This window comes from Fusarium oxysporum, chromosome 1, assembly GCF_000149955.1.
Source record: "Fusarium oxysporum f. sp. lycopersici 4287 chromosome 1, whole genome shotgun sequence".
NCBI lineage: Eukaryota > Fungi > Ascomycota > Sordariomycetes > Hypocreales > Nectriaceae > Fusarium > Fusarium oxysporum.
The window spans coordinates 3,667,876-3,693,845 of record NC_030986.1 but is presented as its reverse complement, the minus strand read 5'-3'; the positions used below and the strand labels follow the sequence as shown (position 1 = coordinate 3,693,845).

The 25,970-nt window shown below is 48.8% G+C and overlaps 11 protein-coding genes across 28 annotated transcripts; 8 read left to right on the top strand and 3 right to left on the bottom strand.

Moving 5' to 3' along the window:
* Positions 1-20: 20 nt before the first annotated feature.
* Positions 21-1,945, top strand: FOXG_00659 (uncharacterized protein; the record flags this gene model as incomplete). 2 transcript variants are annotated; one of them, XM_018377164.1, is made up of 2 exons in its annotated part: positions 21-233; positions 289-1,945. In XM_018377164.1, exon 2 carries the CDS (start codon positions 743-745, stop codon positions 1,943-1,945), a length of 1,203 nt encoding a protein of 400 aa, XP_018232842.1. In that variant the 5' UTR covers positions 21-233; positions 289-742. The 2 variants fall into 2 exon arrangements, with proteins under 2 accessions (XP_018232842.1, XP_018232843.1); XM_018377165.1 differs by having other exon boundaries at positions 141-188.
* A 97-nt stretch (positions 1,946-2,042) lies between these two features.
* FOXG_17918 (uncharacterized protein) lies at positions 2,043-2,392 on the top strand (the record flags this gene model as incomplete). Its single annotated transcript, XM_018397936.1, has 2 exons — positions 2,043-2,199; positions 2,289-2,392. The coding sequence occupies 2 exons, from the start codon at positions 2,043-2,045 to the stop codon at positions 2,390-2,392; spliced, it is 261 nt and encodes an 86-aa protein (XP_018232841.1).
* Positions 2,393-3,117: 725 nt separating this feature from the next.
* Positions 3,118-4,805, top strand: FOXG_00658 (glutamate-1-semialdehyde 2,1-aminomutase). Of its 2 annotated transcripts, XM_018377163.1 has the most exons (4): positions 3,118-3,213; positions 3,268-4,073; positions 4,139-4,316; positions 4,383-4,805. In XM_018377163.1, the coding sequence occupies exons 2-4, from the start codon at positions 3,777-3,779 to the stop codon at positions 4,565-4,567; spliced, it is 660 nt and encodes a 219-aa protein (XP_018232840.1). In that variant the 5' UTR covers positions 3,118-3,213; positions 3,268-3,776; the 3' UTR covers positions 4,568-4,805. The 2 variants fall into 2 exon arrangements, with proteins under 2 accessions (XP_018232840.1, XP_018232839.1); XM_018377162.1 differs by having other exon boundaries at positions 4,139-4,805.
* A 330-nt stretch (positions 4,806-5,135) lies between these two features.
* Positions 5,136-7,161, bottom strand: FOXG_00657 (uncharacterized protein). The gene is made up of 4 exons (XM_018377161.1): positions 6,755-7,161; positions 6,470-6,630; positions 5,422-6,402; positions 5,136-5,360 (listed from the first exon to the last, which is right to left on the bottom strand). The coding sequence occupies exons 1-4, from the start codon at positions 6,853-6,855 to the stop codon at positions 5,212-5,214; spliced, it is 1,392 nt and encodes a 463-aa protein (XP_018232838.1). The 5' UTR covers positions 6,856-7,161; the 3' UTR covers positions 5,136-5,211.
* A 355-nt stretch (positions 7,162-7,516) lies between these two features.
* On the top strand, positions 7,517-9,429 carry FOXG_00656 (uncharacterized protein; the record flags this gene model as incomplete). The annotated part of the gene is made up of 6 exons (XM_018377160.1): positions 7,517-7,647; positions 7,738-7,823; positions 7,954-8,235; positions 8,301-8,579; positions 8,631-8,646; positions 8,742-9,429. 6 exons carry the CDS (start codon positions 7,517-7,519, stop codon positions 9,427-9,429), a joined length of 1,482 nt encoding a protein of 493 aa, XP_018232837.1.
* Positions 9,430-11,129: 1,700 nt separating this feature from the next.
* Positions 11,130-13,528, top strand: FOXG_00655 (tubulin alpha chain). Of its 3 annotated transcripts, XM_018377157.1 has the most exons (5): positions 11,130-11,353; positions 11,528-11,586; positions 11,657-11,967; positions 12,021-12,524; positions 12,578-13,528. In XM_018377157.1, exons 1-5 carry the CDS (start codon positions 11,342-11,344, stop codon positions 13,051-13,053), a joined length of 1,362 nt encoding a protein of 453 aa, XP_018232834.1. In that variant the 5' UTR covers positions 11,130-11,341; the 3' UTR covers positions 13,054-13,528. The 3 variants fall into 3 exon arrangements, with proteins under 3 accessions (XP_018232834.1, XP_018232836.1, XP_018232835.1); XM_018377159.1 differs by having other exon boundaries at positions 11,528-11,967; XM_018377158.1 differs by having other exon boundaries at positions 11,130-11,586.
* On the bottom strand, positions 13,457-17,236 carry FOXG_00654 (nucleolar protein 12). 6 transcript variants are annotated; one of them, XM_018377152.1, is made up of 4 exons: positions 15,670-17,236; positions 15,551-15,617; positions 14,376-15,497; positions 13,457-14,320 (listed from the first exon to the last, which is right to left on the bottom strand). In XM_018377152.1, the coding sequence occupies exons 1-4, from the start codon at positions 15,678-15,680 to the stop codon at positions 13,838-13,840; spliced, it is 1,683 nt and encodes a 560-aa protein (XP_018232829.1). In that variant the 5' UTR covers positions 15,681-17,236; the 3' UTR covers positions 13,457-13,837. The 6 variants fall into 6 exon arrangements, with proteins under 6 accessions (XP_018232829.1, XP_018232833.1, XP_018232828.1 ...); XM_018377156.1 differs by having other exon boundaries at positions 13,457-15,497; XM_018377151.1 differs by having other exon boundaries at positions 13,524-14,320; positions 15,551-17,236.
* FOXG_00653 (uncharacterized protein) lies at positions 13,703-18,903 on the top strand. Of its 3 annotated transcripts, XM_018377149.1 has the most exons (5): positions 13,760-14,332; positions 14,392-17,331; positions 17,383-17,452; positions 17,502-17,985; positions 18,038-18,902. In XM_018377149.1, exons 2-5 carry the CDS (start codon positions 16,353-16,355, stop codon positions 18,410-18,412), a joined length of 1,908 nt encoding a protein of 635 aa, XP_018232826.1. In that variant the 5' UTR covers positions 13,760-14,332; positions 14,392-16,352; the 3' UTR covers positions 18,413-18,902. The 3 variants fall into 3 exon arrangements, with proteins under 3 accessions (XP_018232825.1, XP_018232827.1, XP_018232826.1); XM_018377148.1 differs by having other exon boundaries at positions 13,703-17,331; positions 18,038-18,903; XM_018377150.1 differs by having other exon boundaries at positions 13,703-17,331; positions 17,502-18,903.
* A 77-nt stretch (positions 18,904-18,980) lies between these two features.
* On the bottom strand, positions 18,981-19,243 carry FOXG_17917 (uncharacterized protein; the record flags this gene model as incomplete). Its single annotated transcript, XM_018397935.1, has 3 exons — positions 18,981-18,994; positions 19,051-19,175; positions 19,233-19,243. Coding segments are annotated over 3 exons (150 nt in total), but the record flags the coding sequence as incomplete, so codon positions are not given.
* Positions 19,244-19,492: 249 nt separating this feature from the next.
* Positions 19,493-22,795, top strand: FOXG_00652 (uncharacterized protein). 2 transcript variants are annotated; one of them, XM_018377146.1, is made up of 5 exons: positions 19,493-20,186; positions 20,240-20,405; positions 20,458-20,585; positions 20,645-22,044; positions 22,095-22,795. In XM_018377146.1, the coding sequence occupies exons 1-5, from the start codon at positions 19,852-19,854 to the stop codon at positions 22,214-22,216; spliced, it is 2,151 nt and encodes a 716-aa protein (XP_018232822.1). In that variant the 5' UTR covers positions 19,493-19,851; the 3' UTR covers positions 22,217-22,795. The 2 variants fall into 2 exon arrangements, with proteins under 2 accessions (XP_018232822.1, XP_018232823.1); XM_018377147.1 differs by having other exon boundaries at positions 20,240-20,585.
* A 140-nt stretch (positions 22,796-22,935) lies between these two features.
* Positions 22,936-25,862, top strand: FOXG_00651 (uncharacterized protein). Of its 6 annotated transcripts, none has more exons than XM_018377142.1 (3): positions 22,952-23,183; positions 23,513-23,575; positions 23,922-25,862. In XM_018377142.1, exons 2-3 carry the CDS (start codon positions 23,521-23,523, stop codon positions 25,109-25,111), a joined length of 1,245 nt encoding a protein of 414 aa, XP_018232818.1. In that variant the 5' UTR covers positions 22,952-23,183; positions 23,513-23,520; the 3' UTR covers positions 25,112-25,862. The 6 variants fall into 6 exon arrangements, with proteins under 6 accessions (XP_018232816.1, XP_018232818.1, XP_018232817.1 ...); XM_018377141.1 differs by having other exon boundaries at positions 23,435-23,575; XM_018377140.1 differs by having other exon boundaries at positions 22,936-23,575.
* The last annotated feature ends 108 nt before the right edge of the window (positions 25,863-25,970 follow it).

Here is a 25,970-nt window from a genome sequence, read left to right as displayed (position 1 = left end):
CTAGTTCTCTACCTATGCCACTTTGTTTGACTCCGCCGAAAGGCACTCAGAAGTCTGAGTCATTGCTGCTGTTCACCCATACCATGCCAGCCTCGATCCTACGGGCGACGTTGTGAGCCTTACTAATGTTCTCTGTAAAGAGCGCACTGCCGAGGCCATATATCGAGTCATTACCTGAAGATGGCTAGGTACGTATCTCGAAAAACCCTCCGCCGGTGGTTTTTGTGATTGTGGTGATTTGACCTTTCTTCTGAACTTGATGGCTATGTCTCATTGCCTACATAATAGGATGATCAATCGCATTGCGGTCTATCAACGTCTCGCGTACGGAATATTTGTTAGATGATGGACCAACACGGCTGGTTGCTGGATGGCCAGGCTGGATTACCGATGTGTGAATGTAGGGAGTTGGATAGAAGCAGGCTTGTTTCATACGATTCCCAAGCAATCGCGAACGAGCTGCCCGGTCTCTCTCCTTCACGTACTTGTTAATACAGGATACTGACTCTGTTGAGCCTTTGTTTCTTTCAGTTTTCAATCTAAGTCCCGATCTGCTATTCCTTACATGATATTCAATACGCATATTTACTCACTCCGGCCAGAAACATGACCAAAACCGCCACAGCAAGACACTGTTTGGCTCTTTCAAACCTGGTGAGATGTCACAGCTCAACGTCAATCTGAGAAGGAGAGGATCATACAGGAGTGGTCAGAGCGGATACTAGGGACTCCAACCCCTCTCATGCCTCACTTGACAGTCACAAACGTGGTAGAATGGCTTTACAAGAGTGGTCAGCTGAGTGCTCGACAAATCGAAATAACGGATTCTGAACCAAGTCAGCTATTGAAGATGTTGGCCTCTGGGGCTTGGACGGCCCAGGAGGTTCTTCTGGCATTTATCGCCCGGTGTATCATTGCCCATCATCTAACCAATCCACTAACCGATCCCATGTTTGATCAAGGTTTCCGCCGAGCTGTAGAGCTCGATGATTATCATCGTAGAACATGCAAGACTGTTGGGCCGTTTCATGGGTTGCCAATTAGTTTGAAAGATGTTTTCAATATCCAAGGAATGCCGACGACTCTTGGTTTTGTTGCCCGAGCAAATGCACACCCCCTACACTCTGGCGAGTTGGTCAATCGACTCTCAGCGGCTGGAGCTATATTTTATTGCAAGACGAATATTCCCCAGTCTCTTATGTCTGGAGAATGCCATAATTTTCTCTTCGGACGAACAGCGACACCGTATAACACTACCTTGTCCGCAGGAGGGTCAAGCGGGGGTGAAGGCTCACTAATAGCGCTTGGAGGCAGCCCTCTAGGAATTGGAAGTGACATTGCTGGATCGATTCGCACGCGGGCAAACTTCAATGGCATATACGGCTTATGCCCCACGAATGGTCGATTACCTCTGCATGACGCCGAGCAGTCGAACGCTGGGTATCTTATCAATGGTGCTGCAGGGCCATTGTCAAAAAGCATTGACAGGCTGGAAGTATATGCAAGAACATTACTATCTCTGAAGCCATGGGAGTGGGATTCTGCATGCGAGCGACTCCCGTGGGATGAACAAATCTATCAAGAAACCCTGCTCATTGGACTGAGCGGGAAACGACAGCTCTGTCTTGGCTTCGTTGCAAATGACAGGATAACCACCCCACATCCCCCTATTCAACGAGGAATGAGAGAAACAAGGGCTACTCTGGAAAAGGCTGGAGTTCAAGTAGTGGATGTCCAGCTGTTCGACGGAACGGAAGGCATGTGGGAAATGATCACACGTATTTTCAGTGCAGATGGAGGGAATGCATTCAGAGAAGAGATTGCCAAGTCTGGAGAGCCCATATCCGAGGAGATTGAGCTCGCCAACCCACAGGATGCAATGAATGTACGCCAACTTCTTGACCACGGGAAGAAGATCCTGAAAAATTTGGCAACATATACTTAGCAGGTGGCAGAGAACATCATCCTTGACCGCAACAGGGCGACCGGTAGATGTGTTCGTCCTACCTTCAGGGTGCCGCGTTGCCTCTCCACATGGAACCATGAAGTACTGGCTCTATGAATCCATTTCCAATATCCTCGACTGGACATGTGCTACAATTCCTGTTGGACATGTTGACCTTCTCAAGGACCCAAAGCCCAGCAATGGCGGGGACTTTAAGCCTCTGTCGAGTTTAGATCGCGATAATTGGAATCTATGTAAGTGTTCCTTGAGGGACGACCCTTCAGAGACCCCAGAGGCCACCCCTTTCCTTACTCGTGTGCCCCTGTGCTGACCAACGATACAGACTCCCCTGAGCTATATTCAGATGCTCCTATTTGCCTTCAGGTGTTAGGGCAGAAATTCACGGAAGAGAAGGTCTTGGCGTGCTTGAGAGTTATTGAAGCATGATTGCTAGTATCCAAGCAGGTGGCACGTAATTAATATGTATAAGGAGAGTAGCCAGTATAGAGTGGCATGATCTTTGCTCTAAGTAGGAGAGTTACTGGGACGGAACGGCCAACAGCTGGACCTGTCACATCTTGCTTTCCAATATAATGGGATTTCCAATATTCGAATAAACATTGGCTCCAGGGAGAATCTCTCTAGAATATAATTTACAAAAGCCCTTTTAAATACACTCTTGTGGCATCTTCAGTGTTCACGATCTCTGATCATGATCATCAAGAGACTTATGTGAATGAAATTGCGACACGTGAGGTGCTTTCGGCGATGACAGGCTCCCAAAGAAGTCCATACAAAGCAAGATCGCAATCTGTCAAAAGGACCAGGATGCGATGGCTTCCAATCCACTGCGGTGCAGCAGTATTATGCCGGCGGATGAATTCCTTTGGACTCATGTGACTTGCCGTCTAGAGGCTACCCAGAAAGATGCGGTTTGCCTACCTCCCTCTCAGTACAAGGCAAAGTTTGGTAGGAATGCTTCTCCACAGAATATACTCCTGGTGATTCATAAAGCTGGTCACGTAAAGTCTCGGGTTTACTCCTGCATAGGCAAATATATATGGTCAACTGTTAGTCTATCCTCAAGATCATTCAACCTCATATACTCCCGCCAAGTTAATTTGTCCTTAAGCGTCTGATGTGGGCCAGGGTAGTCTTCCAATGACCCTGACTATGGCTACAAATATTGTGGTGATCACGGATGCTGGTACTCTAACCCCAGAGATAAAGGACGAAATCGGAGCATACAGTGATATTTTTGGCTCAAGGTGAGCCAGACTATCTCCGTTGTCAAAAGAATCATTTCTCACAGTAGTTTATAGATCAGATGTCAACGCACCAATCGTGGCTGGTATCTGGGACCTTTTTGACAGAAAGACACCAACCGAATCATGTACAGAAGAATGGGATGAAATGAAATACGTCGTAAAGGGTAGATTTGTTCTTCTTCAGTTTCTCCTTACTTGCCATGGCCATCGACTGGCAATTTCATTGCTTGATAGGCACTGGAGTAATAACAGATACCGTCACAAACCAATCCTACGAATTGAAACCTGGAAGCCTGCTTTGGGTTCCAAAAGGCCCACGAGCCTCGTTCACAAAGTCGAGAGGCCTTTCAACCATTTATGTTGAACAGAGACACGGCGAAGGGAACTTCAAAACGGGTAGCGAGGCCAAAGCATCCTGCGACTTGCGCAGCAAACTCGCTACATTAATCGACAACTTCGTTGCCGAGAACCCTTAATCTCTAGCCTCCCATAAACGAGCTCAGGAGACTCTAGCTGACGGAAACACGCGCCCAGTTCTTCATGGAGACCCGTTTGCGCTTTACATGGAGGGCGGACAGGGTCCTTATCTATACTCTGTCGACAAGAGAGAGTATCTGGACTTTGTATCAGACTATTCGGCAGCGTTCTACGGACACTCGAACCCCGCTATCACTGAAGCCATCAGCAGTGCCCTGTCTCCTGGCTTCAGCCTGGGTAGTGTCACCCGTAAAGAGTGTCATCTTGGCGAGCGCATTAAGGGAAGATTCCCGAGTATGGAGAGAGTTAGGTTCTGTAATTCTGGTAACGAAGCCAACACCTACGCATTAGTTACAGCCACGGAATTCACCGGCAGAACAAAGGTCAGTGCAGAGTCTGCGGAGGGCTATCCCTGGGGCCTTGTGAAACTAATGTATTCTCTTCCTAGATACTGGTGTTTGATAATGGATACCACGGCGATACCCTAAATTTTGGTTCAGGGGACAACAAATTAAACTTACCTCACGACTTCATTTTTGGTACCTACAACAACATAGAGGCCAACCAGAAGCATACATCATCAGATCTAGCAGCTATCATTGTCGAACCGATGCTTTCAGCAGGCGGTCAGATTCCCTTTACTCGGGAGTTCCTCTCCTTTCTGCGCAAAACAGCTGACGTAACTGGTGCAGTTTTGATATTCGATGAGGTTGTGACATCTCGCCTACACATCAATGGACTTCAAGGATTCCACAAGATTATGCCTGATATGACAACTCTTGGAAAATACATTGGAGGGGGCCTCCCTTTTGGAGCTTTTGGGGGGGGGGGCGCTCCGACATCATGGCTCTCTATGAGACGAGAACTCGGAAACTGAGCCACTCTGGAACATTCAATAACAATGTTTTCACTATATCAGCTGCCCTGGCTGCAATTGATCTGGTCTCGGAGGACGAAATTCATCGCGCCAACAAACTGGGGGACACTATTCGAAACAAGATCTCAGAGATCTGTGCAGCGCATCACCTTTCTGATCTTAGAATTACTGGCTTCGGAAGCGCCATAGGACTACAGTTTCTTCGTGTCGATAGGGACCTGCTGAAGGGGCTTTTCTTCTATCACATGTTACAGCATGGGATTTGTATCGGCCGCAGAGGTTTTCTTTTTCTGAATATGTGCCACACGGAGGATCATGTTCAGCGTTTCCTGACGGCGTTTCAGAAGTTTGTAGAGGAGTTCAAATAAAATAATTTGCCTTCGCAGTATTGCAATGATAGGCAAACTCAAGCATTGCTTCGCAATTGTACATGCATTTTGCTGCTGGGTTCATAAGGTTCTCAAGGAGGCCTGCACTCATGATTATGGCCTTTGAAATAAAAGTTTAGGCGATATCGGAGGCGAAGGAAGGCATGTTTATTATCGAAAGAGCACCATGTATAGTTATTAATCAGATCTACAATCTCACAAACTCTATTAATATACCTCCAGTTTCTTGAGAGTCTATCTTGAACTTCATGTTAACTATGCTATGTTATCCATGATCTCGAGGTCTATCGGGTCTTTAAGTCGTGAGGTCAAATTGAAATAAGTAGTAGGAACACGGGGATCAGTTGGTTCACCAAGAAACTTCTCACAAAAAGCCTTACAGCTCAGAAAAATGCGCGCCATCCCTAAATTACCTGCATCAGCAAAGAAATCTTTTCAGTTATCTTGCTGGACTGTTAGACCTACCATGTCCGTGATATCCACCAGCCAGATATTGACCAGGCTTGCCTGGAAGTTCTCCCAAAAACGGAAGAAGATCCTTACTCAGGCCCATGATGCCACTCCAGGAGAATGCCACGGCACCTTCAGGGCTAGTTCCAGAAGACTCCCTGGACTCTTCCCAATCTCTGAATATTTCAACTGGTGCATTCAAAATGTAGGACTCGACTTCAGACACGACATGACGGTCATCGCAGTCACCGAAGCCGCCTGAGAGACCTTTGGGATGAGCAACCTCGCCACCGCCCCAGACAAGGTACTTCTCAGGACCTGGTCTTTGGATGAGATAGTCGTAGTTGTCATTGGATATGAAAGCAAAAGATGTCGTGAGAGGCTGGTCCATGTAAGCCGGTGGGGGCGTGATGGCAGAAACATGACCTTTGAGGGGGATAATTCGCCCATCAAGCTCAGGTAGGAGGTACGAAGCATAGCCGTTGGTTGCATGAATAACCTTATTTGCCATCACAACCCCTCGGGGTGTTGAGACCTTCCAAGGTCCTGAAGTGTCGGGAGAGACACTTGTGACAGGGGTATTGGTGTGAAGACTTAGTCCCAAGTCGAGCGCCTTGCGTAAAACGGCGATTGTGAGTTTATATGGCCACAGACTGGCAGCTGGGAAGGTGATGGCTCCGTAGCAGCCCTTGACCCGTAGAGACTCCTCAGCTTCTGCTTTGCTGAGGACGTTGATATCGGAGACATCGCCGCCAGATTCTTTGAAGCCATTGTACGATGCCAACCCGGTTTTCCAGGTCTCTGGGGTCAGGTAGACGTCGGCTGAGCGATACTGTACCAGATCAACTTCCGCAGCTAGATTATTCTCTTGGATGAATTTTGCGGTTTCTTGATAGTTGACGGCTTCAAATTCGCACTGAGCCTTTGCAACATCAGTACCATGTAAGAGAGAGTACGATGTGAAGCCACGATAGCAATCGGGCTTTATATGGCCGCCTAAACAGAGGAGAGGTAAGTACCATACGGTGATAATTCATTGATCGGTGTGGCGTCTGTCGCTCACCATTTCTTCCAGTAGCACCACTCGCTGCGTTGCGGGCCTCCAAGATGACTACAGACTTTGGTCTGTTTGGTGAGCTGGAACTGAGCAACTGGTGGGCGATGAAAGCACCAGACAACCCGGAGCCGATGATAACAACATCAGCAAAGGTGGGGAATTCAGCACTATGGTTATGATTCCAGTCAGTTCGATATTGAGCTAAGCATAAATCTTTCGCATCTCCTCACTAGCAAGACTAGGTCCAAAGATTGTAAAGCTTGTAAGGGTTATTCATAGGCTACTGCTTACGATTGGTAATTACTGATCATCGGGTCTGGCTCGCTCTGCCAGAAGGACTTAGTCGGATTATCAACTGGCAGAGACGCCAGATAACCTGTAGGTGACTGCATGAGGTCGGGTTGGTTTGAACTACCTCGGAAGTGACCGGTGAAGTAAGAAACTGAGATAAATGATATTGAGCCCCTGAGAAAGTGTTCTCGTTGAGCAGTTGCTAATGATACTGTTGTCAATAGATAGTCGTCTTTTATCTGGGTGGCTAACTACAAGGTGTTGATATCGTGCCGCAAACCGATGCTGAGATTCTGATGGATACTTCGTACCACGGGAACAGTGCGTAGGCTGCCAAAACCATTCGACGGCCTATTTATGCGTATCTTGTTCTCGATGATCAGGGCTAGCGCATATCTCAGTTGAAGCTATCTATCTAGGTATGGATCCAATGAATGATTACCCCGCGATCAGATACAGCTAAAGCAGGGTTAGGTGATACCTGAAAGATAACTCTATCTGGGGTATGCCTATCTACTGCGATTGGCCAACAATGTTCTTGATCGTGTCGTCTCTAGATGATATATATCTTCAATGGTACTTGGGAGGCTTGTTCTCTGATCAGAGGGATAAATTAATCCCGAGCCTTTCTCTATTCTATCATTTGTCTCTATTGAATTTTCTTCAACTTGAATAAATTCTCAGCACTTTCAGTTTGAATCGAAAGCTGGTAACTCACCATGGCATCTATACTTTGATAGAGACCCTGATGCCGACAAGAAGATGGACCCTCGCAACTCCATCGCGTCCGACTTTGCTGAAGATGCTGTTGTTCACGATTTTGGTTACAGCCCCTCATACGCAAGAGTCTTTCGTTCTCTGGGCGCCATGTCACTCATAATGGCTATGGCTTCGTAAGTCACCAAGTTACCTCTACTCGATACTCGTGATGCTTGCGACAAAGGCCCGATCAAGTATTTACTGAAGACTAACAATAGTCATAGACCCATGTGCGGCATCTTCATAGCTGTCTCTTATCAAATAAACTATGGCGGCTATTGGGGACTGACTTGGTATGAATATCTCTTATGTAAACTGGTCTGTAACTCAAACAATGAGGACTCTGCGCTGACCGTAAATATTCAGGGGCTGGTTTATCCCTTCATTCCTTTTCCTCCCATGGGCTCTCACAACCGCAGAGTTCTGTTGATCGATGCCAGTCAATGGTGCCAACTATTGGTGGACAGCTGCACTCGCACCTCCGTCGATATCCCGCCCTATGTCTTTCATCGCAGGCATGGCCAACATCATGAATGCCCTTCCAAGCATTGCCAGTTTTGCTTGGGCATCGTCCAGTTCAATCTGCACCGCCATCGGCCTCTTCACCGGCTGGATACCGACCAATCCTATCATCTTTGCGGTCGCCATAGGTACCTGCGCTGCATGGTTTTTCACGACATCTATCAGGATGGATAAAGCCAGCCTTGTTTTCATCTCCTCGGGTACGCTTCCAAACCTGCGTCCTTTCATCTCATGCCTTATCATTTTTATTGACCCAGAGTAACAGCAACCCTTGTTCTCGTCTCCTCGGCCTGTTTTGTCATCGGACTCCCCGTCGCTCAAAAGACCCAGGGTATTCCTTTTACTTCTGCCGCTACCGACTTTGGAGACTACACCAACTACAGTGACTGGGGCAGACCTGTTTCTGTTCCGTTCACCTTCTTTTGTGCCGGGTGGGTCATTACTGGTTGGAACGCACCATCGGCCGTGGCAGAAGAGACTCATAATGCACGAATAGTTGCACCTCGCTCCATCATCAACACGTATTGTCTACAAGCAGGCATGGGTATGCTATTCTGCATCTTGTAAGCTTTCTGTATTACCGACATGGAAGCAGCGGCATCTGACCCTGCGTAAGTCTCTCATTTCACTAGTGAACTGGTACCGTGTTCTGCCTTGCAGCACGAGACGTTACCCATATGTGCAAACACTAACCGGCTCCCTTTAGCGGCTACGCTGCCTTTACTCTTCTAATAGATCGCTGGGGTCTCAAGGTCGCGGGAGCTTTCCTGCTTATCATCTTCCTGAACACCTCTATCGGTGGCGCGGCCGTTTTGGTCATGATGTCCTGTCAGACAGCTGCCTTTGCACGGGATGGGGGGATGCTCTTCAACGACAAACTCTCATACGTCTCGCCCCGGATCAATATGCCAATTTATACAACGATGTTTCTCACGATTGGCGGCATGCTTATGCTATGTCTGGGATTCTCCCCTATTGCTTCCGAGACCATCTACTCCCTTGCTGTCATTGCGATCATGGTATTGTACGCACTACACATGATATTCAGAGTCTTCGACAATGGACGATGGGTTCCGGGCCCGTGGAATATGGGCAGATTTGGCAAGCCTGTTCATGTCTTGGGTTTCTTGACGGTCGTCTATATGATGATAATGGAATGCTTCCCCCCTCAGGGAAATTGGACTGGAGCGACGCTGAACTATAATTGGGCCGTGTTCTTGGGTGCTGTATTACTCTCTACCCTCCTGTGGTTTTCTCATGGCTCCCGTTCTTACAAGGGGGTTAACCAAGAAATGCTGAGGGCTTGGAGAGAGCAAGAGCATGACCGTGGTTTGAACCAGGAAGGTTCTGGCGAATCCCGTAGCGAAACATACATTGAAGGAGTGAAGCCTTAGGCTTTTTTATCGTGAAAGATGAGCATTTCATTTTCTGTCAGTTTACTCTACTGCCTGATCCATTGCTAGCTATCTAGCTTCCAGTTTAAATCAATATTTTTATTTACCTCTTCTCTGGTTATTTCAATCATACACCAGCTCTAGGTTGTCCTTCCCAACAAGCTCGAAACAGCAATATGAGAATGCTGAATTCAAGCAATGGGTCTTCAGTGAGTTCTTCTGCTTAGGTGTGGTTTGTTGAAGCAGATCGGTCGAAGTTACGGCACGGATAATACGAAGATTTGCTTCAAGAGTGTTTTGCAGCCTCTGGGATGTAGATGATCTTGGATACCTTTTAAGGGCAATATGTCTGAGTAGCCAATGCCTTTAGTGTTCGTCACCATGAATTCTTTGGCTTTTTTTTGGTGTATCCTACGTCGAGCGAAGTCGCCATCTCCATGAGATACATAGACGTTTCTTATTGGCTTATTTACTGCTTATATCGCTGTCCATTCCGACTATTGAATATTTTCAGGATAGGGTAGCGCCTACATTAGTACCTAATGGGCTTATATATATGATTAAACGATGGCAGAGCCGTTGCCAAACGATATCGATATCAAAGGTTTGATCGTAACTTTAATCTCCCGAGTGGCAGCGCCATTAAAGAAACAAGACGAGGACCCATTCATATCCGCCGAATATGATTCTAGATGTGTATTAGGGAGGCAAGAAAGCCTAGAGGACCTTTATCTTGAGTGACAAAAATTGCCAATAGAAAGGCCTCTTAAATTTACACTGAATTTACCTACATCTTTTTCTTACTTGAAATACAGGCCCTGGGTTTTTGTTTCTCCCTGAGGGCCGACAATCTAAGGGTAGTTCTATAACTCAACACTCACGAACAGGACTTCCAGTAGTTGTACAGAGTTAAGGGATATTGGCACTTGAAGGGTTTTATAGACTTTTCCCTAAACATGAAAACCAATGCTCTAACGATACGTCCCCTCTATAGTATGGTTTTGTCTGTAGCCAGGGAGTCTCATTGTGTTGGTAATCTTTGTCATCTGTATAATTCTTCGGCATCACTCAAAATTCCGTCCCGAGCGTGATATGCTGGTGCCTTGTTGCATTCCTAGATATCTGGTAGCCTAGAACAATGGTTTCAGGCACCGAAATTAATACACGCCTCAGCTACAAGATATTCAAGTTGGAACCAAATTGGATAAGCCAGGTAACATGAAATGTCCAAGAGCATTGAGTCTAGCTGCTCTAAAGAGGCAAGGAAGCATATCGAGATATAGTTACATTGAAATACAGGCACGGACGAACAAGTGTTTTTTTTTTTTTTTTAGTTCAGCATCTCCCCCACTCTCCAATTAGAATCGACATGTCGCAATTCTGTAGCTCAAAGCTACGAGGTAGTAGTTAGGTAAGTAGGTAAGTTGATAGAGATGCTGTGTATGAAAGCCAATACACTGCAGCTGTTCGATAGGGAGCAACTCTCTATTACTACCTATCGCTGGATCTAGGTAATGCCAACAAACCATTCCCGGGTGAGCAGATCCCACCTGAATGCCCCTTGCAAGCGCAGTTCTCCCACTGTCAAGGGTCCCCAGGCTTCCCTGTCAATTGGCGGTGAGAGGCACCTCGGGTACTCGCTGGCACTGCCAAAATTTGCCTGTTGCACATGTACCGCCTGATAGCTCCGGCGCGCCTAGCATGTTTGTTGACGACCCCGCCACCAATTGGATGTCCCACTGCACCCACAGATTGGAACCTCCAAACACCCACCCCGAAAACCATCACCACCTCCGGCCCCTTCTTTCCCTTCCCCCTTCAAGCGCTGCGCGCGTACAGTATTTCTCTCCCCATCTTTTCCTCCCCCGACTTCAACCTCTCGTCGTAGCTTCTTTAGCTTCATCCAGACAAAATGAAGGGCGAGGTATGTTTACAATTATGCTGCAGCCCGTCTCTCCGCTGCATTGCATTGCTTCGCTCTGCTCGAGATACCATTTGTGTGTTCCACTTGGTGTCTGGAGCTGTGCAGCTGGGGCGCCCCCTTATTATCCGTTGAAGCTGCTATCCGACCTCGCGATGCTGATTCTCTGCTATCCAGATTCTTCACCTCCACCTGGGCCAGGCTGGTACCCAGCTCGGTAACTCTGCTTGGGAGCTGTACGTTGTCTCCCTGAATTGTCAAATAACGCCACCGTCACGAACCTGAAGCTGACTGGCCTCTGAATAGCTACCTTCTCGAGCACGGTCTCGGCCCCGATGGTCGCCCCGACCCCAATGCTCCCGATATTGGTGACCCTGGTTCTTTCGAGACTTTCTTCACTGAGACCAGCAGCGGCAAGCATGTTCCTCGATCTCTCTTCGTCGATCTTGACCCCTCTCCTATTGACGAGATCCGAACTGGCGAATACCGTAATCTTTTCCACCCCGAGTTGTTGATCAGTGGCAAGGAGGATGCCGCCAACAACTATGCTCGTGGTCACTACACCATTGGCAAGGAGATGGTTGACAATGTCATTGACCGCATTCGTCGCGTCGCCGGTGAGCTTTTTCGATTCCCTGTACTTGCACTCAACGCTAACCGCACAACTCAGACAACTGCCAGTCTCTTCAGGGTTTCCTGATCTTCCACTCCTTCGGTGGTGGTACCGGTTCTGGTTTCGGTGCTCTTCTCCTCGAGCGTCTCTCTACCGAGTACGGCAAGAAGTCCAAGCTCGAGTTCGCCGTCTACCCTGCTCCCCGAACCTCGACTGCCGTCGTTGAGCCTTACAACGCTGTTCTCTCTACTCACAGCACTATTGAGAACTCTGACTGTACTTTCCTCGTCGATAACGAGGCTGTTTACGACATCTGCCGTCGCAACCTCGATATTCCTCGACCCTCGTACGAGCACCTGAACCGCCTCATTGCCCAGGTTGTCAGCTCCATCACCTCCTCTCTCCGATTTGACGGTGCCCTCAACGTCGATCTCAACGAGTTCCAGACCAACTTGGTTCCCTACCCTCGAATTCACTACCCTCTCATCAGCTACGCCCCTGTCATCTCCTCTGCCAAGAGTGAGCACGAGAGCTTCAAGGTCCAGGAGCTTACCTTCCAGTGTAAGTCTTGCTCATGTTATAGGCGCATCCTCGAAGATACTGACTCCCCACAGGCTTCGAGCCCAACAACCAGATGGTTGTCTGCGATCCCCGAAACGGCAAGTACATGGCTGTCGCTCTTCTGTACCGCGGTGATGTCGTTCCCCGCGACTGTAACGCCGCTATCGCTGCCCTCAAGGCCAAGGCCTCATTCAACTTGGTTGAGTGGTGCCCCACTGGTTTCAAGCTCGGCATCAACTACCAGAAGCCCATGGCTGTCCCCGCCGCTCCTGAGGCTGGAGGTCTTGCCCCCGTCAAGCGATCCGTCTCTATGCTTTCCAACACCACCGCCATCGCTGAGGCTTGGTCCCGACTCGACTACAAGTTCGACCTCATGCACAGCAAGCGTGCTTTCGTCCACTGGTACGTTGGTGAGGGTATGGAGGAAGGCGAGTTCACCGAGGCCCGAGAGGATCTCGCTGCTCTGGAGAAGGATTACGAGGAGGTTGCTGCCGACTCCTTCGAGCCTGAGGAGGAGCTCGAGTACTAGACGATCGCACAAGGCGAGTTTATGTAATCTCTTTCGACTTCTTTGACGACATGTTTTAAGCGATGGCTCGGACAGGGCTCATGCCCGCGAAGCAATGTACAGAAAAGAGTTGTGGAGGAAGTTGTTTAAGATTCCCGAGATTTTTGAGGTGGCACACATATGGGGGTAAAGATGTGTTGGTCACCAAGCGCCAGAGTTTGGCTCAGGGTACCCCGTTAGTACATGGTCTTGAATGTTGGTGCTAGGTCCTTATAGACGAGACTATCCCTCGACGCAAGCTTGGTGCCTTTGTTAGCAGGCACGTAAAATTGATGATATATCCATTTTCATTAAAATAGTTTTGCCCACTACCTCGTGTTATGTCGTTGATATGGGAACCACTATCACACCAACGTACTGGGCTAGCTTCAACGAAGTCGTCGTGATGTAATCATGATTTGTAGTAAGATTCCGTCTTAGAATTCTGAATCTTAACACAAAAACCACAAAAGTGCGTAAGCTTTAAATACATAAGACAGAATTAGTGCTTCATATACTGATGAACTCTGTGCAACTCTATGAACTTTTCACCATCACCCCGATAAGTATACAAGTACCTTCGTCTCTCATCTAAGCGGCCAGAACTTGCCAGGGCAGCCAAGGCCGAAAAATCACTCGCAAACTTTCCGGGACGTGGGGCCCTCTTTTTTAACAACACCATCCTCGTCCTCATCTCACGTATGAAAAGAGCACACATCCCACATGTCAACCACTAGCGATATGAGTGCTATTCACCATAAAACGCTCAGCTCTTCTTCTTCCACTCGGCAGCTCTCCTTGCGCCCCGGTTTTGGGGCCTGCTGGACCTGCCCTTACCCTTGCCCTTCTTACCAAGTTTGAGATCTTTGGGTGTGCCGTCCTTAGCTGAAGCACGGCGGCCTTCAAAAACGAACTGTTCGGGTCCTTTGATGTTGGACGGAATGTTCTGAGCATCCTCGGAAGCACCCTGTGTTGAGGGGCGCTTCTTGTGGCGTTGCTGCACGGCGGCCGAGCGGCCGAGAAGCTTGCTTGTACGTCCAGCCATGGACTGCTCCTCAGGTGTAGCCTTGTGCTTGTATTTTGTGCTCTTGGCGGCGCCATTAGGAACGACGTTCTTGCCCCTGGCTCGCTCCTGGGCCAGAGCTGTCTTGCGAGGATCCTTGGCTCGAGTGACTCGCAACTTACGCGGTAACATGGGAGGGAATTTCTTGCCATCAAGGAGTAAGGCCGCCTCGACATCGTTGCCATCCTGGAAAATAATGTTAGCAGCTGGTCCGATCGAAGTAAGACAACCATGGACTTACATAAAATTGGACATAGGCGAAACCCTTGCCTACACGAGTCTTGGAATCTCGAACTACTCGGACGTTTTCAACCTTGCCCTGAGTGCTGAAAGTTCGCCAAAGACCTTCTTCGACATCGGATGGGGTCTTGTTCTTCTTCTTCTCCGTAGTGTCACCATCCGCGTTGGTGTTCAAGACGGTCTCATCGTCAACAAACCCGAGGTTGCCAACAAACACACATCGGCGGTGATCTGTGGGACTGGGGTGGGCGACGCTGTCGACTCTCAGGTGCCTTTCGAGGACCTGGGTACCATTGAGCTCTGCGGCAGCCTTGCGAGCAGCCGCTGAGGTTGAGTACACGACATATGCATTGGCGGACTTGGTCGTCGCGTCCATCAGGCTCTTAGTAATGTAAGCTGCACGCTTAGGGAGAGAGCCGCCTGCGAAAGCAACGGAACGGAAACGCAGCGACTCGATAGTCTGCGGAGGAGTGGCATCTTTATCCAAAATGGATGACAGATGGGCCATGAGGGTCTTCTTGGCGGCCTTGGAATTGATTGCTTCTGTGGACACGTTGGCGAGGAAGACTGTTCGCGCTGCCTTCTCAAGGTCTGATGATTTGCTGTCCTTGGCGAGGGTCTCATGGACGGGAATATCACTGTCGTTGCCGGCGTCCTCATCCTCCGCGACAGCCTTTTCGGTCTTATTCAGAGCGTCGTTCTTTTGTCGCTTACCGGCGCGCTCAGCTTCCTCCTCCGCAACAAGTTTGTCCAGATATCTGCCCTCCAGATCGTCGTTTTCGTTTTTTCTCTTTCGTTTTCGATCCTTGTTTGACTTGTCTTCTGTCGCATCAATAATGTCGTCGAGCTCCACTGGCGCATCCTTCATGGGCTCGTCTGAAGATTCTTCCTCTTGCTCTTGCTCGTCTTCGCTCTCCCCCTCTGGCTCCGAAGCGTCGGATCCATCCTCTTCCTCGTCTGAGGGGCCATCTTCTTCGAAGCTCAGCTCTTCGCTAATCTCAGAGAGGACCTCATCGTCGGCGTCTTGTTCTTCGAGCTGCACCCTTGGCTTGGGAGGTTCCCGAACCTTTTGTTCCACCAACGTCGAGTATCTTGACTTAGCGGGAGCCTGGACAGGACCAGCCTGCAAATGATGAGCATGGATCAAGTCAAATGGCTCGATGTCGCAAAACTTACACTGGACGCAAAAAGAGCGTCGAGGGTGGGGTCCACCGCCTTGGAAGAAGCTGTCAGGCCCTTTGAACTGTTTTTTGTTAGGTCTTTATCCGTAAAGGTATCAAGGATTGGCAACTTACCGTTTTGCCATTGTGTCAGATTCAGTACTGTTTGGGCTGAATTGGAAAAGTTGTCGACTCTCGTGCACTCTTTTTGACCTGCGACGGAAAAAGACATGAGCCAGAAAAAAGTCCCAGGTTCAGTCCGGAAGACCCACAATCAGATTGCTCGGGACATCGTCATTGGTTAGATAACCTCAGCCAATGGATAAGCTCTCGTGGCACTGACAGTGAGCATTTCTGCCGTCAGGGACCGCCCTTTTACGGGCCCCGTCATTCTCTCAGCAGGGCCGCTTCGGCGCTCGCCCCAAGCCCAGAGGCGCCCAGGGCAGCCAGCGCAAACCGGGGCCGCACCGCACCCATCCCATTCCTCTCTCTACTCTCTGTTCCCCTCCACCAGCCCAACTTGTCGAATACAAGTTTCCTAGCTCTTCCTTACCTCAAAGTCCTCTTTGGAATCTCTCATGCCGATCAGAGATCGAGCCAATCGGTTGTTTCTTAGCTCACATTCGCCTTTTCACGCTCCCACTCCAAAATCCTGTGTCCTCGATTGTCTAGCGACCATTCCTCCTCACCCGTCACCACGGGCGCGCTCCCACGATCTTGCGATCGACCAAAGCACTCTTTCCCACCCAACGATACGAGCAAACACAATAATTTCAGCGAGTCAATATATAGACACGTAATCGCGTTCTTTTGCAGCCATGGCTGCCACTGCTTCCGCACCTCCGCCTCTCTCCTCCCCGGCGCTTGGAGTTGCCGATCATGAGGACAGCAACATCTCCAGCCCCCTCAGTGAGGTTGACACTAAAGACGACAACGACGAAGACATTGAGCATATGAATCTCGATCATGATGACGAAGATAGCGTCAGGCGCAGCCCTCGAAAGAAGCCTCCACCTACCTCCGACTCGGACAGCGTCCTCTCTGACGCCCACTCCGACGTACCCTCGGATGGCAACGTCACAGAAGCTGAAACTGAGCGACTATATGATACGCCAAAACATCAGAGGCAACGAGACGTCGTGGTAGACCAATTTAATGATGGCCAAGTCTACGAACACACTCCCAGCAAGCTACGCAGGACCGCCAACCTACACAACGACGACGAGGACGAATCTGCAATAGACGACGACGATGCTTCTACTGGCTTCCCCACACTTGGTGAAGATTCACCAACAAAACATGCGATCGCACACAACGCAGGAGAGGAAGACGAGCACAAAAATGACGCCCAAGAGCGAAAGCGGAAGCGTTCACCCGCCGCCGATCAATCAGAAACCGAACAGCCGCTTAGAAAACGAGCAAGTTCAGAGCATGCGACTGATGTGAACACCCCCCAGCAGCCTGAAGAGACCATTCTGCAAGAAGACGGGCCCACCCCTGCACATGAAAGCACCGGCACACATACACCTGCTGAAGACACTGATGCTTCTCCCCAAAAGAGATCTACCAACCGAGAGACTGATCTAGCAGAGCGTCTTTCACATGCCGTAAAAAAGAACACCCGCGGATCCAAACGAAAAGCAGCTGCAGCTGTTGCTGATCTTGATCCCGACACTGACAGCGGAAGTCATGATGGCGCGCGCGACAGCGCCAGAGGAACAGACGTGGATCACCACGACGAAGCTGATGCCGATGCAGACGAAGAAGTTGACTCAGCTACTGCACATGATGAAGAGCGTAAGAACAAATTTACTCATGATCCAGGTCACCATACTTATTTTATCACAGTGGAACGAAAACAAGCCGCTTTCAAGGATTGGACTGTCATCGAGGAAATGTTTGGGGTGTTTCGTGACAGGTACGTTGTATCGTGAAAGCAAGCATATACCCGCTGACGTCTTGTCTAGGCTCTACAAGGACCGACTTGAAAGACTGGAAGAGGAAGAACAGTCACTCCTTGCCAGCGAACCGACACATCCCGAGTACCTAAACATGAAGCAGTGTTTAGATGATCGACTAGAACAAAAATTACGCGAAATAAACAATGAACACGAATATCGCCTCAAGGCTCACGAAAGACGGTCCGTTGCCCAGCGAGCCCAAATATGGGGCCAGTACTACCAAGCGGTTCGTGAGAAGAGAGAAAGGACCCTAGAAGCACTTAACCAAGAGTGGTACGACATCCAAACTGCAAGGCGAAGCGCACACAGCTTGCAGGACTGCGGCTTGCTCTACCCCAAGGATCCCGCACAACGTGTGAGAAATGCGATCGCCTACAACACCGAGGTCTCAGCACTAGCTACGATTGCAAAGTACGAAGGATTCCCCGCAGGCCCCGAGATGACCGGAGCGACACCGTCGGAACTGGAAGATGATATAGCTGCCATTGAGGTACGTTGATAACACAGGTCAGCTCCCAGAGCACTGAGCTGACTATCGTAAGCGAGCCAAGCGATCACGACATAAGCCAGTAAACCAACGACGCGAGGAATACTATGCTCAGCCATTTGATCGCCTCGGACCCGCTGGTGAACAATTCCTTCGAGAGACGCCGTGGGCCAATCCAAATCATTTACTTCACAAGATGCACCCTACAGCTGCTCCAGCGGAGGCACCTGCAGACGATATGACCAGCCGTGGTGCGCACCAAGCTTCTGTGCCTCCCAACGCCCAAATCACGCAGTCTCCTTCACTCTCGGCACGACTATCGGAGTCGCCAGAATTGACAAGAACGTTACTTAGCCCAGCTCACCAAGCCAAACGGGTCAGTAACAATCTGCCCGGCGTGAACCGCGGTACAAAAACAGCAGCTACATAGATGCTGAGTATATAGGATTTGTGGTTGAACATATCCCTCGGATAGGACTGAATTGGTAAAATTATAGGGCATCTTGCTTTTGTACTCGGATTTTGTGATACCCACGGGAGATGATCGGTTCAGGCCGCGGCGGACCGGGCTGTCTTTTTCTTTTTATTTGGACTTGAGCGACATTAGAATATTGCATTGTCTTCGGCAGATAGTATATATCTGTCTACTGCTATCAGTCGAGGGGAAGGCATCTACTTTGTAGGTAGTGGATAGCCGGTTGCTTGAGAGTCGCTGTACAAAGGTCTTCATATACTTATACACACCCTGCACAGAATAGCTGGCAAACCTGTTATACATGAAAGGATGAGGAGTTTTCTGGGCATTTTGCGTTGTAGGTCTCATGAATAGCAATGCTGCCTCTTGCCCTCTTATTCAACTTGCACCCGTATCGAAATTCCCAGCGCTTAATCGTACATGTGGCCGGGCCACTTATGTGAACTGTCTACTTGGAGGCAGATGGCTTCGCGGGCGCATCTGGGACCTTGACATCTTCGAAATTGTCTTGACCAACGGCGTTAAGCGTATACCAATCTAGACCACGTTAGCGGAGGATGACAATCACACAAGAGCTCTCTCTCTCTGCATACAGATGCTTCCAACAACAGCCAAGAGACCAAGGCCTGTCACGGCATTCTTGACAAGATAGGGCCGTCGTGCTCGTACAAGCGCAGGGCCCTGGCGCAGGCGGCGATCGTAGTATGTTGAATGCGGGCTGTTTCGGAGTCATGATCAGTCCACTTGAGTGAAGACTGTTATTGAATAAACAAACCTGGTAGGCATTTTGGATTGTCGAGTTGTTAATTATTATGAGAGTTATCCTTAACCAGATCGTGATGCAATTGAGGAGGGCCAATTGCTTGAATGTTGCGAGATATGGTTCTACCTCGAATGTACTCTTAGTGAATGTCGATGCGCCTCTGTACTGAGGTAAGAAGAATATTTGCGGCTAAACATCGGCCGGATGGAGGATGACCGTGACGTCTATTGAACTTTCCTTAGGTAGTTCCAGGTTCTTTGTGGAGCTTAATTGCAAGGGTCTGTTTCCGTTTCCACGTCCCATATTCTTTGCTTTCGCGTCGCCAGTTCAAAGATTCAGGTCTGAGATATACCAACCCTAACAGCGACAACGAACAACGACAACGTGGAACGAATCCCGGACGTGTATTACGACGCCACGGCACGCGCGACTTCCGATCATTTGATGAAGCTCAGCGGTTGATGCAAAGCATGCACAGCTACAAAGCTTAGCCTAGTCGCGCGACCACGGTTCAAGAGCCGCATTGGCATCTTTATCTACGAAAACCACTTCATCGCGCACTCACAGGCAGCTTATAAGTTTATTATCCGCCGACACCTACCGCCGCGACCGAGAATTCGACCAATAAATTATGGCAGCGAATCTTTCAGTGTCGGACCAGATCCGGCAGCTTGATGATGCACGAAAGTTGGTTTTGGGAGATGTCAAATATTATCCCAGTGTTGTCAAGGGAATACTGCCCATCATCGGACCAAGTGCAGCGCTCGAGCTGCGAAGATGGGGCGCCGAGTTTCTGGCTGAAGCTTTTTCGACGCCCGCTCTACCAAATGGAGAAAAGGAGACCATGCAACCTTATGTTTTACCAACATTGGAGTCTATGCTCGAGAATGAGCGTGAAGATCCTCAAGTTCTGCGAAGTGTGATCCAATGCGTTGCCAGTATCTATCCCTTGGCGATGAGATGGATGTATGATGAGACTGCCCTGCGAGATGCAAGATTTAGCTAATGTGACTATGTAGCATCAACAACGGATACGACACAATCACTTGGGAAAGAATGGTAGCTGTGAAACAAAAGGTTCTAAGGATATGGGACAATGCTAGCCCTACCGTGAGAATCTGTTGCATCAAGTTCGCGCAACGTGTAGTTCTGGCACAGACAGCGGCGACGGGTTCTGAGCTACGAGTATGAGTCAGTGATCTAGATAAATGGGGATGTCGCTAACGTATGGAAACAGTATGGTGGTACTCTAGATGTCTCGCTGGATAAAGTCCCCCCAAATCACCAGTCACTTGATCCTCGGAACTTGGAGGCTGAAGCGTCCGGACTCCTGGACCGAATGTTGGCAACTCTGCAGGAGAGCAGGTAAGAGGATCGCTTTTGACTGTAAATGCCCAAGTAACTAACTCTACGCGAAACTGCAGTGATGCTCTGCTCGTAGACGCAACGTTAAACTGCATGTCTATCCTCGTGAGGACACGACCAGGAACCTCGAACCGGGTCATCAATGCTCTTCTCAACTTTAACCCCCTCAAGCTCGCAAACTCTCCTCTAACCCCCAAGACCCGCGTCATGATTAGATCTATGGAGAAAACAACTCGAATGTTGCTCATCCATCTTGTGAAGCGAGATCCCAACAATCCAATGACTCCTAGGATACAGCAGCACGTAGAACGCATGATGCGTACCATGGCAGAATTTTTTGACGATTCTGGACGGAAACGCCCCTTCGAGCCAGCACCACAAGACGCCTACGACGCCAAACGACAGCGATTATCCCCAGCACAAATTCAAATACCACCGCTGGGCCCTGGCCCTCACAGCCTAGCAGATGTTTTCACACTCATCGACAATACTGCTCTCAAAAACTTCGATATCTCGCAAGTTCCCGCTCCTTTAGTCGCCAGGATCGCTGTCACCACACTGTCGAGACTTGACCCCCAAGTATTATCTAAAGCAGTCGATGGTATTCGTGGCCGTCTCGACGCCCTAGCCAATGCTCCGGCTCCTGAGTTAAATCCCAACACCGCCCCGTTGGGTGTAGAGGAAGACGATGATGACTATGAGCCTGATTTCTACCAGGCTGAGGACACAGAACAGATTCTCAACAAGCTAGATAGCTCACCCATGCATGATGCACCAGTATTGGACGATGGCCTTGCACTGAAGTCATTCCATCTTCATCAGCCTAGCGCTCTAACCCCAGAAACGGCATTGACAGCAGGCAACGGAACAGTTACCCGGGTAATTGAGATGATGAAGTCACTAGAAGACCCAGCCAAGAAGAGTAAGGCTGGCTTCAGCAGATTAGCAGCTAGTTCTGGTAATCGGGATTCTTGGATGACAATACTGGCACGACTAGCAACGCGCTCTGTGGCCGGTCTCGAGGAAACCTCTATCAAAGAGGAGGGTAGCTCATCAGCACCCCAGTCTCTCAGCAACAATATTCGCGACGTTTTATATTCCTATGTGATGGAGGACTTCCGAAAGCATATTGATGTTGCGGTCTCATGGCTCTGTGAAGAGTGGTACAACGACAAACTACAACAGAAAAAGGGCGGCGATCGACCCTTGTACTACGAAAAGTGCTGCTTGCGTTTGATTGATGGATTTTTGCCATATCTGCACCCTCAGGACAAAGTGTTGACACGTTTCTTGAGTGAAATACCCGAGCTAAACAAGAACCTCCTGTCGCGCGTGAAGCACATGTGTCGCGACCCCAGCGTTGTTCAGCTAGCTTTGACAAGTCTTCTATACTTGGTCATGATGCGGCCACCTGTCAAAGAGATTGCACTGGACACGGTGCAAGATATCTGGACCGAATGTAAGTCGAATTGGAGCCTCGTCTCATGATAGTTGCTAACACGTCCCTAGTTGAAGAATCAAGACCTATGGCAGGCAAGTATTTGACCAAATATCGGCCAACTTTCATGGAGTCTGCACGAAATGCTGCCAGTGAATCTGGACAGTCTGCATCGCCTGCTATTACCGCTTGAAGCGGGCTGCTAGTTTTAGCACCGAAGTCATAATGGATCGCTTAATGGAAAGTGCAACGATACGCGATTGTCACTTTATCTGGTTGTATCAAAAGATGTAAATCGTTAAGATGATGGGTGGAGTTGCTCTACCCACAAAATCCGGCTAGCAAAGGAATGGCTTGACGTTGCTTTTCAGGCGCACTAGTTACAGAAACAGAAGGCCTGGAGTGGACAACTGTCTCAGGATGACAGAAAAGCTAAATCACGAAATGAGGCATTCAACGGCGTTAAAGGGTAGAAACAGGATTGAAATACCCGTCGATGATGGGGAGGGAACGGCATTGTCTGTTTGAGTTGACCGTTATAAAGCTGTAAAACAATTTATGAGGCGCGCATCTATCGTTACACACAACCATGCATGGTTTTGGGAAGAAAATACGACGTCTCGATGGCAGACTTGTCTTGATTTGTCTATGGCAAGACATAGTAATATTGTGTCAAGTATCATTTTGAGGATAAAGACCCAGAGCCGCCATTTTAACATAGTGACACGAACTTGGAGATCCCTGCATTTAAAGATGGACCTTTGGCCCTGAGAGAAACGGCCATAGGCGTCATTGCTGAGCTAGGGGAAGAAATGTAAACACTGGATTGCGTGTTTTGTGCTATGATGTTGCTGTGCCATCAGGAGAACATGGTTGTTGGGGTATATATAGTACGTACTATAATAGTCATGGTCTTTAATTGGAGACCCGTGACGCTGGTATTCTCTCAAATTCTCCTTCAGATGTGTATGGATCGCTTTTTGTTTTGTTTATTACTTCTCTCACGATACTGATCGACACAGAGGCTTCTTTACAATTAGATCGGCGCATGTCAATATTTACCTTTTCCCTCCCCCCAACCATCTCAACGGTAGGCACCTTACTGTAACGGCACAAACGGGGACCAGACGGGCGCCAGCGGGAGCCAACACTATCACAAGGTACGTACTGCTGAAGATCAGAAAACCCCAGCAAGTTCTTCCCTTGAGAACAAAAACAAAGAAAGGGACCCTTGTCCCCCGTTATTATTAGTGTGGGTTAATTTACGTCTGTGTTTACATTGCGTATCCAGTCATCTGTTCTCAACATTGCAGCAAGAGCTTTGCCTCATTTTCTCCTCTGCTTTCTTTCACACTGCCTTATATTTGTTCTGTAGCCTTGCTGCTGATAAGTTACTCCTTTTTATTTGTAGCATTGACCAACCAACCAATACTTCAACACAAAAGGATCATACTGCTTTAGATACATGAACTAAAGTCAATTCTGTCAGTCGTTGCAATGCGAAATCGTCTTCATAAAAAGGATTTCTCGATTCACAAAGACACAGTCAACGGTATGTTCAGAGTTTGAGCTGAGATTGGTCTGTCCATGCTTTGTTAAATATCCTTATATTACTTTCGACAACTACCACCCGTCAATGCCTCATTATCCACTTGAAACAGCTCCCCACACCTTCAACTGGGGCGCAACTGTACAATTCTCGTCCCGTCCCATCCTATCTCCTGCTCGTCTCGTCTGGTCTGTCCGTCTGGCTTGATTTGACCTGACGTGACTGGGCTCCTCACGTCAGCCTTGTTCTCTTTTCCACACTAGCGACTTTTCTATTTCGTTTTCTCTCTTCACTGCATTACCACTTCTGTGAAGCAGCTACTCGCTAACGCCAACCTATTCTTATTCAGCCGCCGCCACAGTTGCAAGTAAATCCACCGAACCACATGCTCCTCCTTTGGACGAGGAAAAGACCTTGACTCCCGCCTCTACCGGCGCCATCAACAGCATGAAAGCCCGGAGCCCTACCTCCTATAAACCGGCCGTCGCCAGGTCCAGCACAATTAGAAGCGTTCGGAGCTTTGAGGGCTCCGAGTCTAGCCCCGAAAGCAAATACAGCAATTTCTCCAGTAGTATGAACAGTACCACAAGCGCCCTGTCCAACTCCAACTCCGATTCCAACTTCCACAACCAGACACACCTCAAATCCAAGACCGAACACGACACACATACAGCGACACCGTCGCGCTGGAGCACTGGCGCTGCGCGCGTGGTTGAGCCTACTCCAGATCCAGATAGTTCCGCCATGTCAGAAAACGTTGAAGCGCCAGACAGTCAATGGGACTCGACAATAGGCAAAGCCGGTCTGGGAAAGACTGGTCGCGTGATAAACAAACTTGTCAGCGACAACGAGGCTCTGAAGCGCGACATAAAGATTGAGCGCCTAAAAGCAGACGAGGCCAAGCAAGCGGCCAAGTTGGTTGAGGACAAGCTCGAACGTATGGTCAACGATTATGAGAGCCGACTACTCGAGGCCAATGTTACTAAGACACTGCTGGCTCGAAAAGAACGCCAGGTAGAGACCTTGCAAACAACTGTCGAACTAGAGAAGAAGAAAGCTATAGATGCTCTCCAACGCGAAAAGAGCTGGAGGGAGGAGATGGAGAAGACGAGAAAAGATGCAACGACCCAAGTCGAAGAAGCAACTAGCTATGCGCAGTTGATGGAGGGCCGCTATAATGCCATCTCGTCCCACTGGCAGGACCAAGGAGAAGAAGTCAAGCGAGCCGTCTCCAAGATGAAATCCGAGATCGACCAACTCAATGAGGAGCGACGAGCAGACGACGACAAAATCCAAACACTAAGAGATCTGTGCGACCAGCAAGATAGCAACATCAAGCAACTTCGACATGAAAAGGAGGAGATTGCTCGTATGTTTGAGGAATACAAACAGAGCCAAGAACAAGGCCTCAAAGATATCAAGACCAACGCCAGAAAGCGAGAAGATGAGCAAGAAGCTTTGCTAGAAGCTTCTAGGGAAACTCTCAACAAGCTGAGATGGGCGCTGAATGTTAAAGAAAACGTCAAAGGCGCGCAATAAGAATAGCCAATCTTGTTGCGCTACCATCCGTCAAACGAGTTGTGGTGGCCGCAACTCACTTATTTGGCGAGCTACATCTCCCTGCATGTGCGATTTGATCGATTCATTTACCTCTCTTCGACGAGTCGACTCGCTAAGCCCAGTTTCTTTCCCGAAGCTCCAAACAGCTTCTTGACTTTACGTCTACGAATACTTGATGACCATCGCTACCTCGATACCACTCCTTGTATACTCTGCTCTTCTGCTCTTTAGACACATTACATGGCCTGGAAATTTACGCTGGATTTGAATTTGTCTCTGTAACCCGTCTCGGTTACTTACATAACACTGGAAAGGGACGTGCCGAGGTGTTATAGGTGTTTGGGGTTCTTTTTGTGCTGTGCCGAGGCTTGATGCCTCACAATCAAGAAATAGTGATATATTCGGATATAGATATGTCGTCATACCAGGTAAAACAACCTGTGGGCAGGGAGAAGAAAACAAACCGAAATATAATTGGGATCTCTATAGGGTGCCTGGTTAGTTACGAGACAATCACACTTATCTGAATATCTTGTTTACTGAAGTTGGTGGTGCATCAAGCTACGATGTTGCTGGAAAATCTCATACTTCATCCTCCCTTCCTCACTTTTAACAAACGTAAATTACCTTAGTTGACAGCCCCCTTTTGAGCCATCTCTAAGAAGTCAGAGGTGTTAAAGGTGTACATATATATAACCAACTTCCCTATTGTTGCTCATGAATTGCAGGCTTTATTCTTCACACGTGCGGGGCACATTACCTTCATGATGCAGTGCTCGCAGTGTCAGTCATTCATTTTGACTCTCACCACCCGGCAGGGAGGGGCGTATTTCATGGC

Bases quoted from the DNA above. Each gene is read 5' to 3' on its own strand.
- FOXG_00658 (XM_018377162.1), top strand. From the start codon at position 3,777: ATGGAGGGCGGACAGGGTCCTTATCTATACTCTGTCGACAAGAGAGAG. The intron at 4,074-4,138 runs GTCAGTGCAGAG...TTCTCTTCCTAG, and splicing joins AATTCACCGGCAGAACAAAG to ATACTGGTGTTTGATAATGG.
- FOXG_00657 (XM_018377161.1), bottom strand. From the start codon at position 6,855: ATGCAGTCACCTACAGGTTATCTGGCGTCTCTGCCAGTTGATAATCCG. The intron at 6,631-6,754 runs GTAAGCAGTAGC...TCATAACCATAG, and splicing joins ATGATCAGTAATTACCAATC to TGCTGAATTCCCCACCTTTG. The intron at 6,403-6,469 runs GTGAGCGACAGA...TCCTCTGTTTAG, and splicing joins TGGTGCTACTGGAAGAAATG to GCGGCCATATAAAGCCCGAT.
- FOXG_00655 (XM_018377157.1), top strand. The intron at 11,587-11,656 runs GTACGTTGTCTC...GCCTCTGAATAG, and splicing joins GGTAACTCTGCTTGGGAGCT to CTACCTTCTCGAGCACGGTC. The intron at 12,525-12,577 runs GTAAGTCTTGCT...GACTCCCCACAG, and splicing joins CCAGGAGCTTACCTTCCAGT to GCTTCGAGCCCAACAACCAG.
- FOXG_00654 (XM_018377151.1), bottom strand. From the start codon at position 15,766: ATGTCTTTTTCCGTCGCAGGTCAAAAAGAGTGCACGAGAGTCGACAAC. The intron at 15,498-15,550 runs GTAAGTTTTGCG...CATCATTTGCAG, and splicing joins ACGCTCTTTTTGCGTCCAGT to GCTGGTCCTGTCCAGGCTCC. The intron at 14,321-14,375 runs GTAAGTCCATGG...ATTATTTTCCAG, and splicing joins TCGCCTATGTCCAATTTTAT to GATGGCAACGATGTCGAGGC.
- FOXG_00653 (XM_018377148.1), top strand. From the start codon at position 16,353: ATGGCTGCCACTGCTTCCGCACCTCCGCCTCTCTCCTCCCCGGCGCTT. The intron at 17,332-17,382 runs GTAAGAACAAAT...ATTTTATCACAG, and splicing joins TACTGCACATGATGAAGAGC to TGGAACGAAAACAAGCCGCT. The intron at 17,986-18,037 runs GTACGTTGATAA...GACTATCGTAAG, and splicing joins ATGATATAGCTGCCATTGAG to CGAGCCAAGCGATCACGACA.
- FOXG_00652 (XM_018377146.1), top strand. From the start codon at position 19,852: ATGGCAGCGAATCTTTCAGTGTCGGACCAGATCCGGCAGCTTGATGAT. The intron at 20,586-20,644 runs GTAAGAGGATCG...GCGAAACTGCAG, and splicing joins GCAACTCTGCAGGAGAGCAG to TGATGCTCTGCTCGTAGACG. The intron at 22,045-22,094 runs GTAAGTCGAATT...ACACGTCCCTAG, and splicing joins GCAAGATATCTGGACCGAAT to TTGAAGAATCAAGACCTATG.
- FOXG_00651 (XM_018377140.1), top strand. From the start codon at position 23,521: ATGCGAAATCGTCTTCATAAAAAGGATTTCTCGATTCACAAAGACACA. The intron at 23,576-23,921 runs GTATGTTCAGAG...ATTCTTATTCAG, and splicing joins TCACAAAGACACAGTCAACG to CCGCCGCCACAGTTGCAAGT.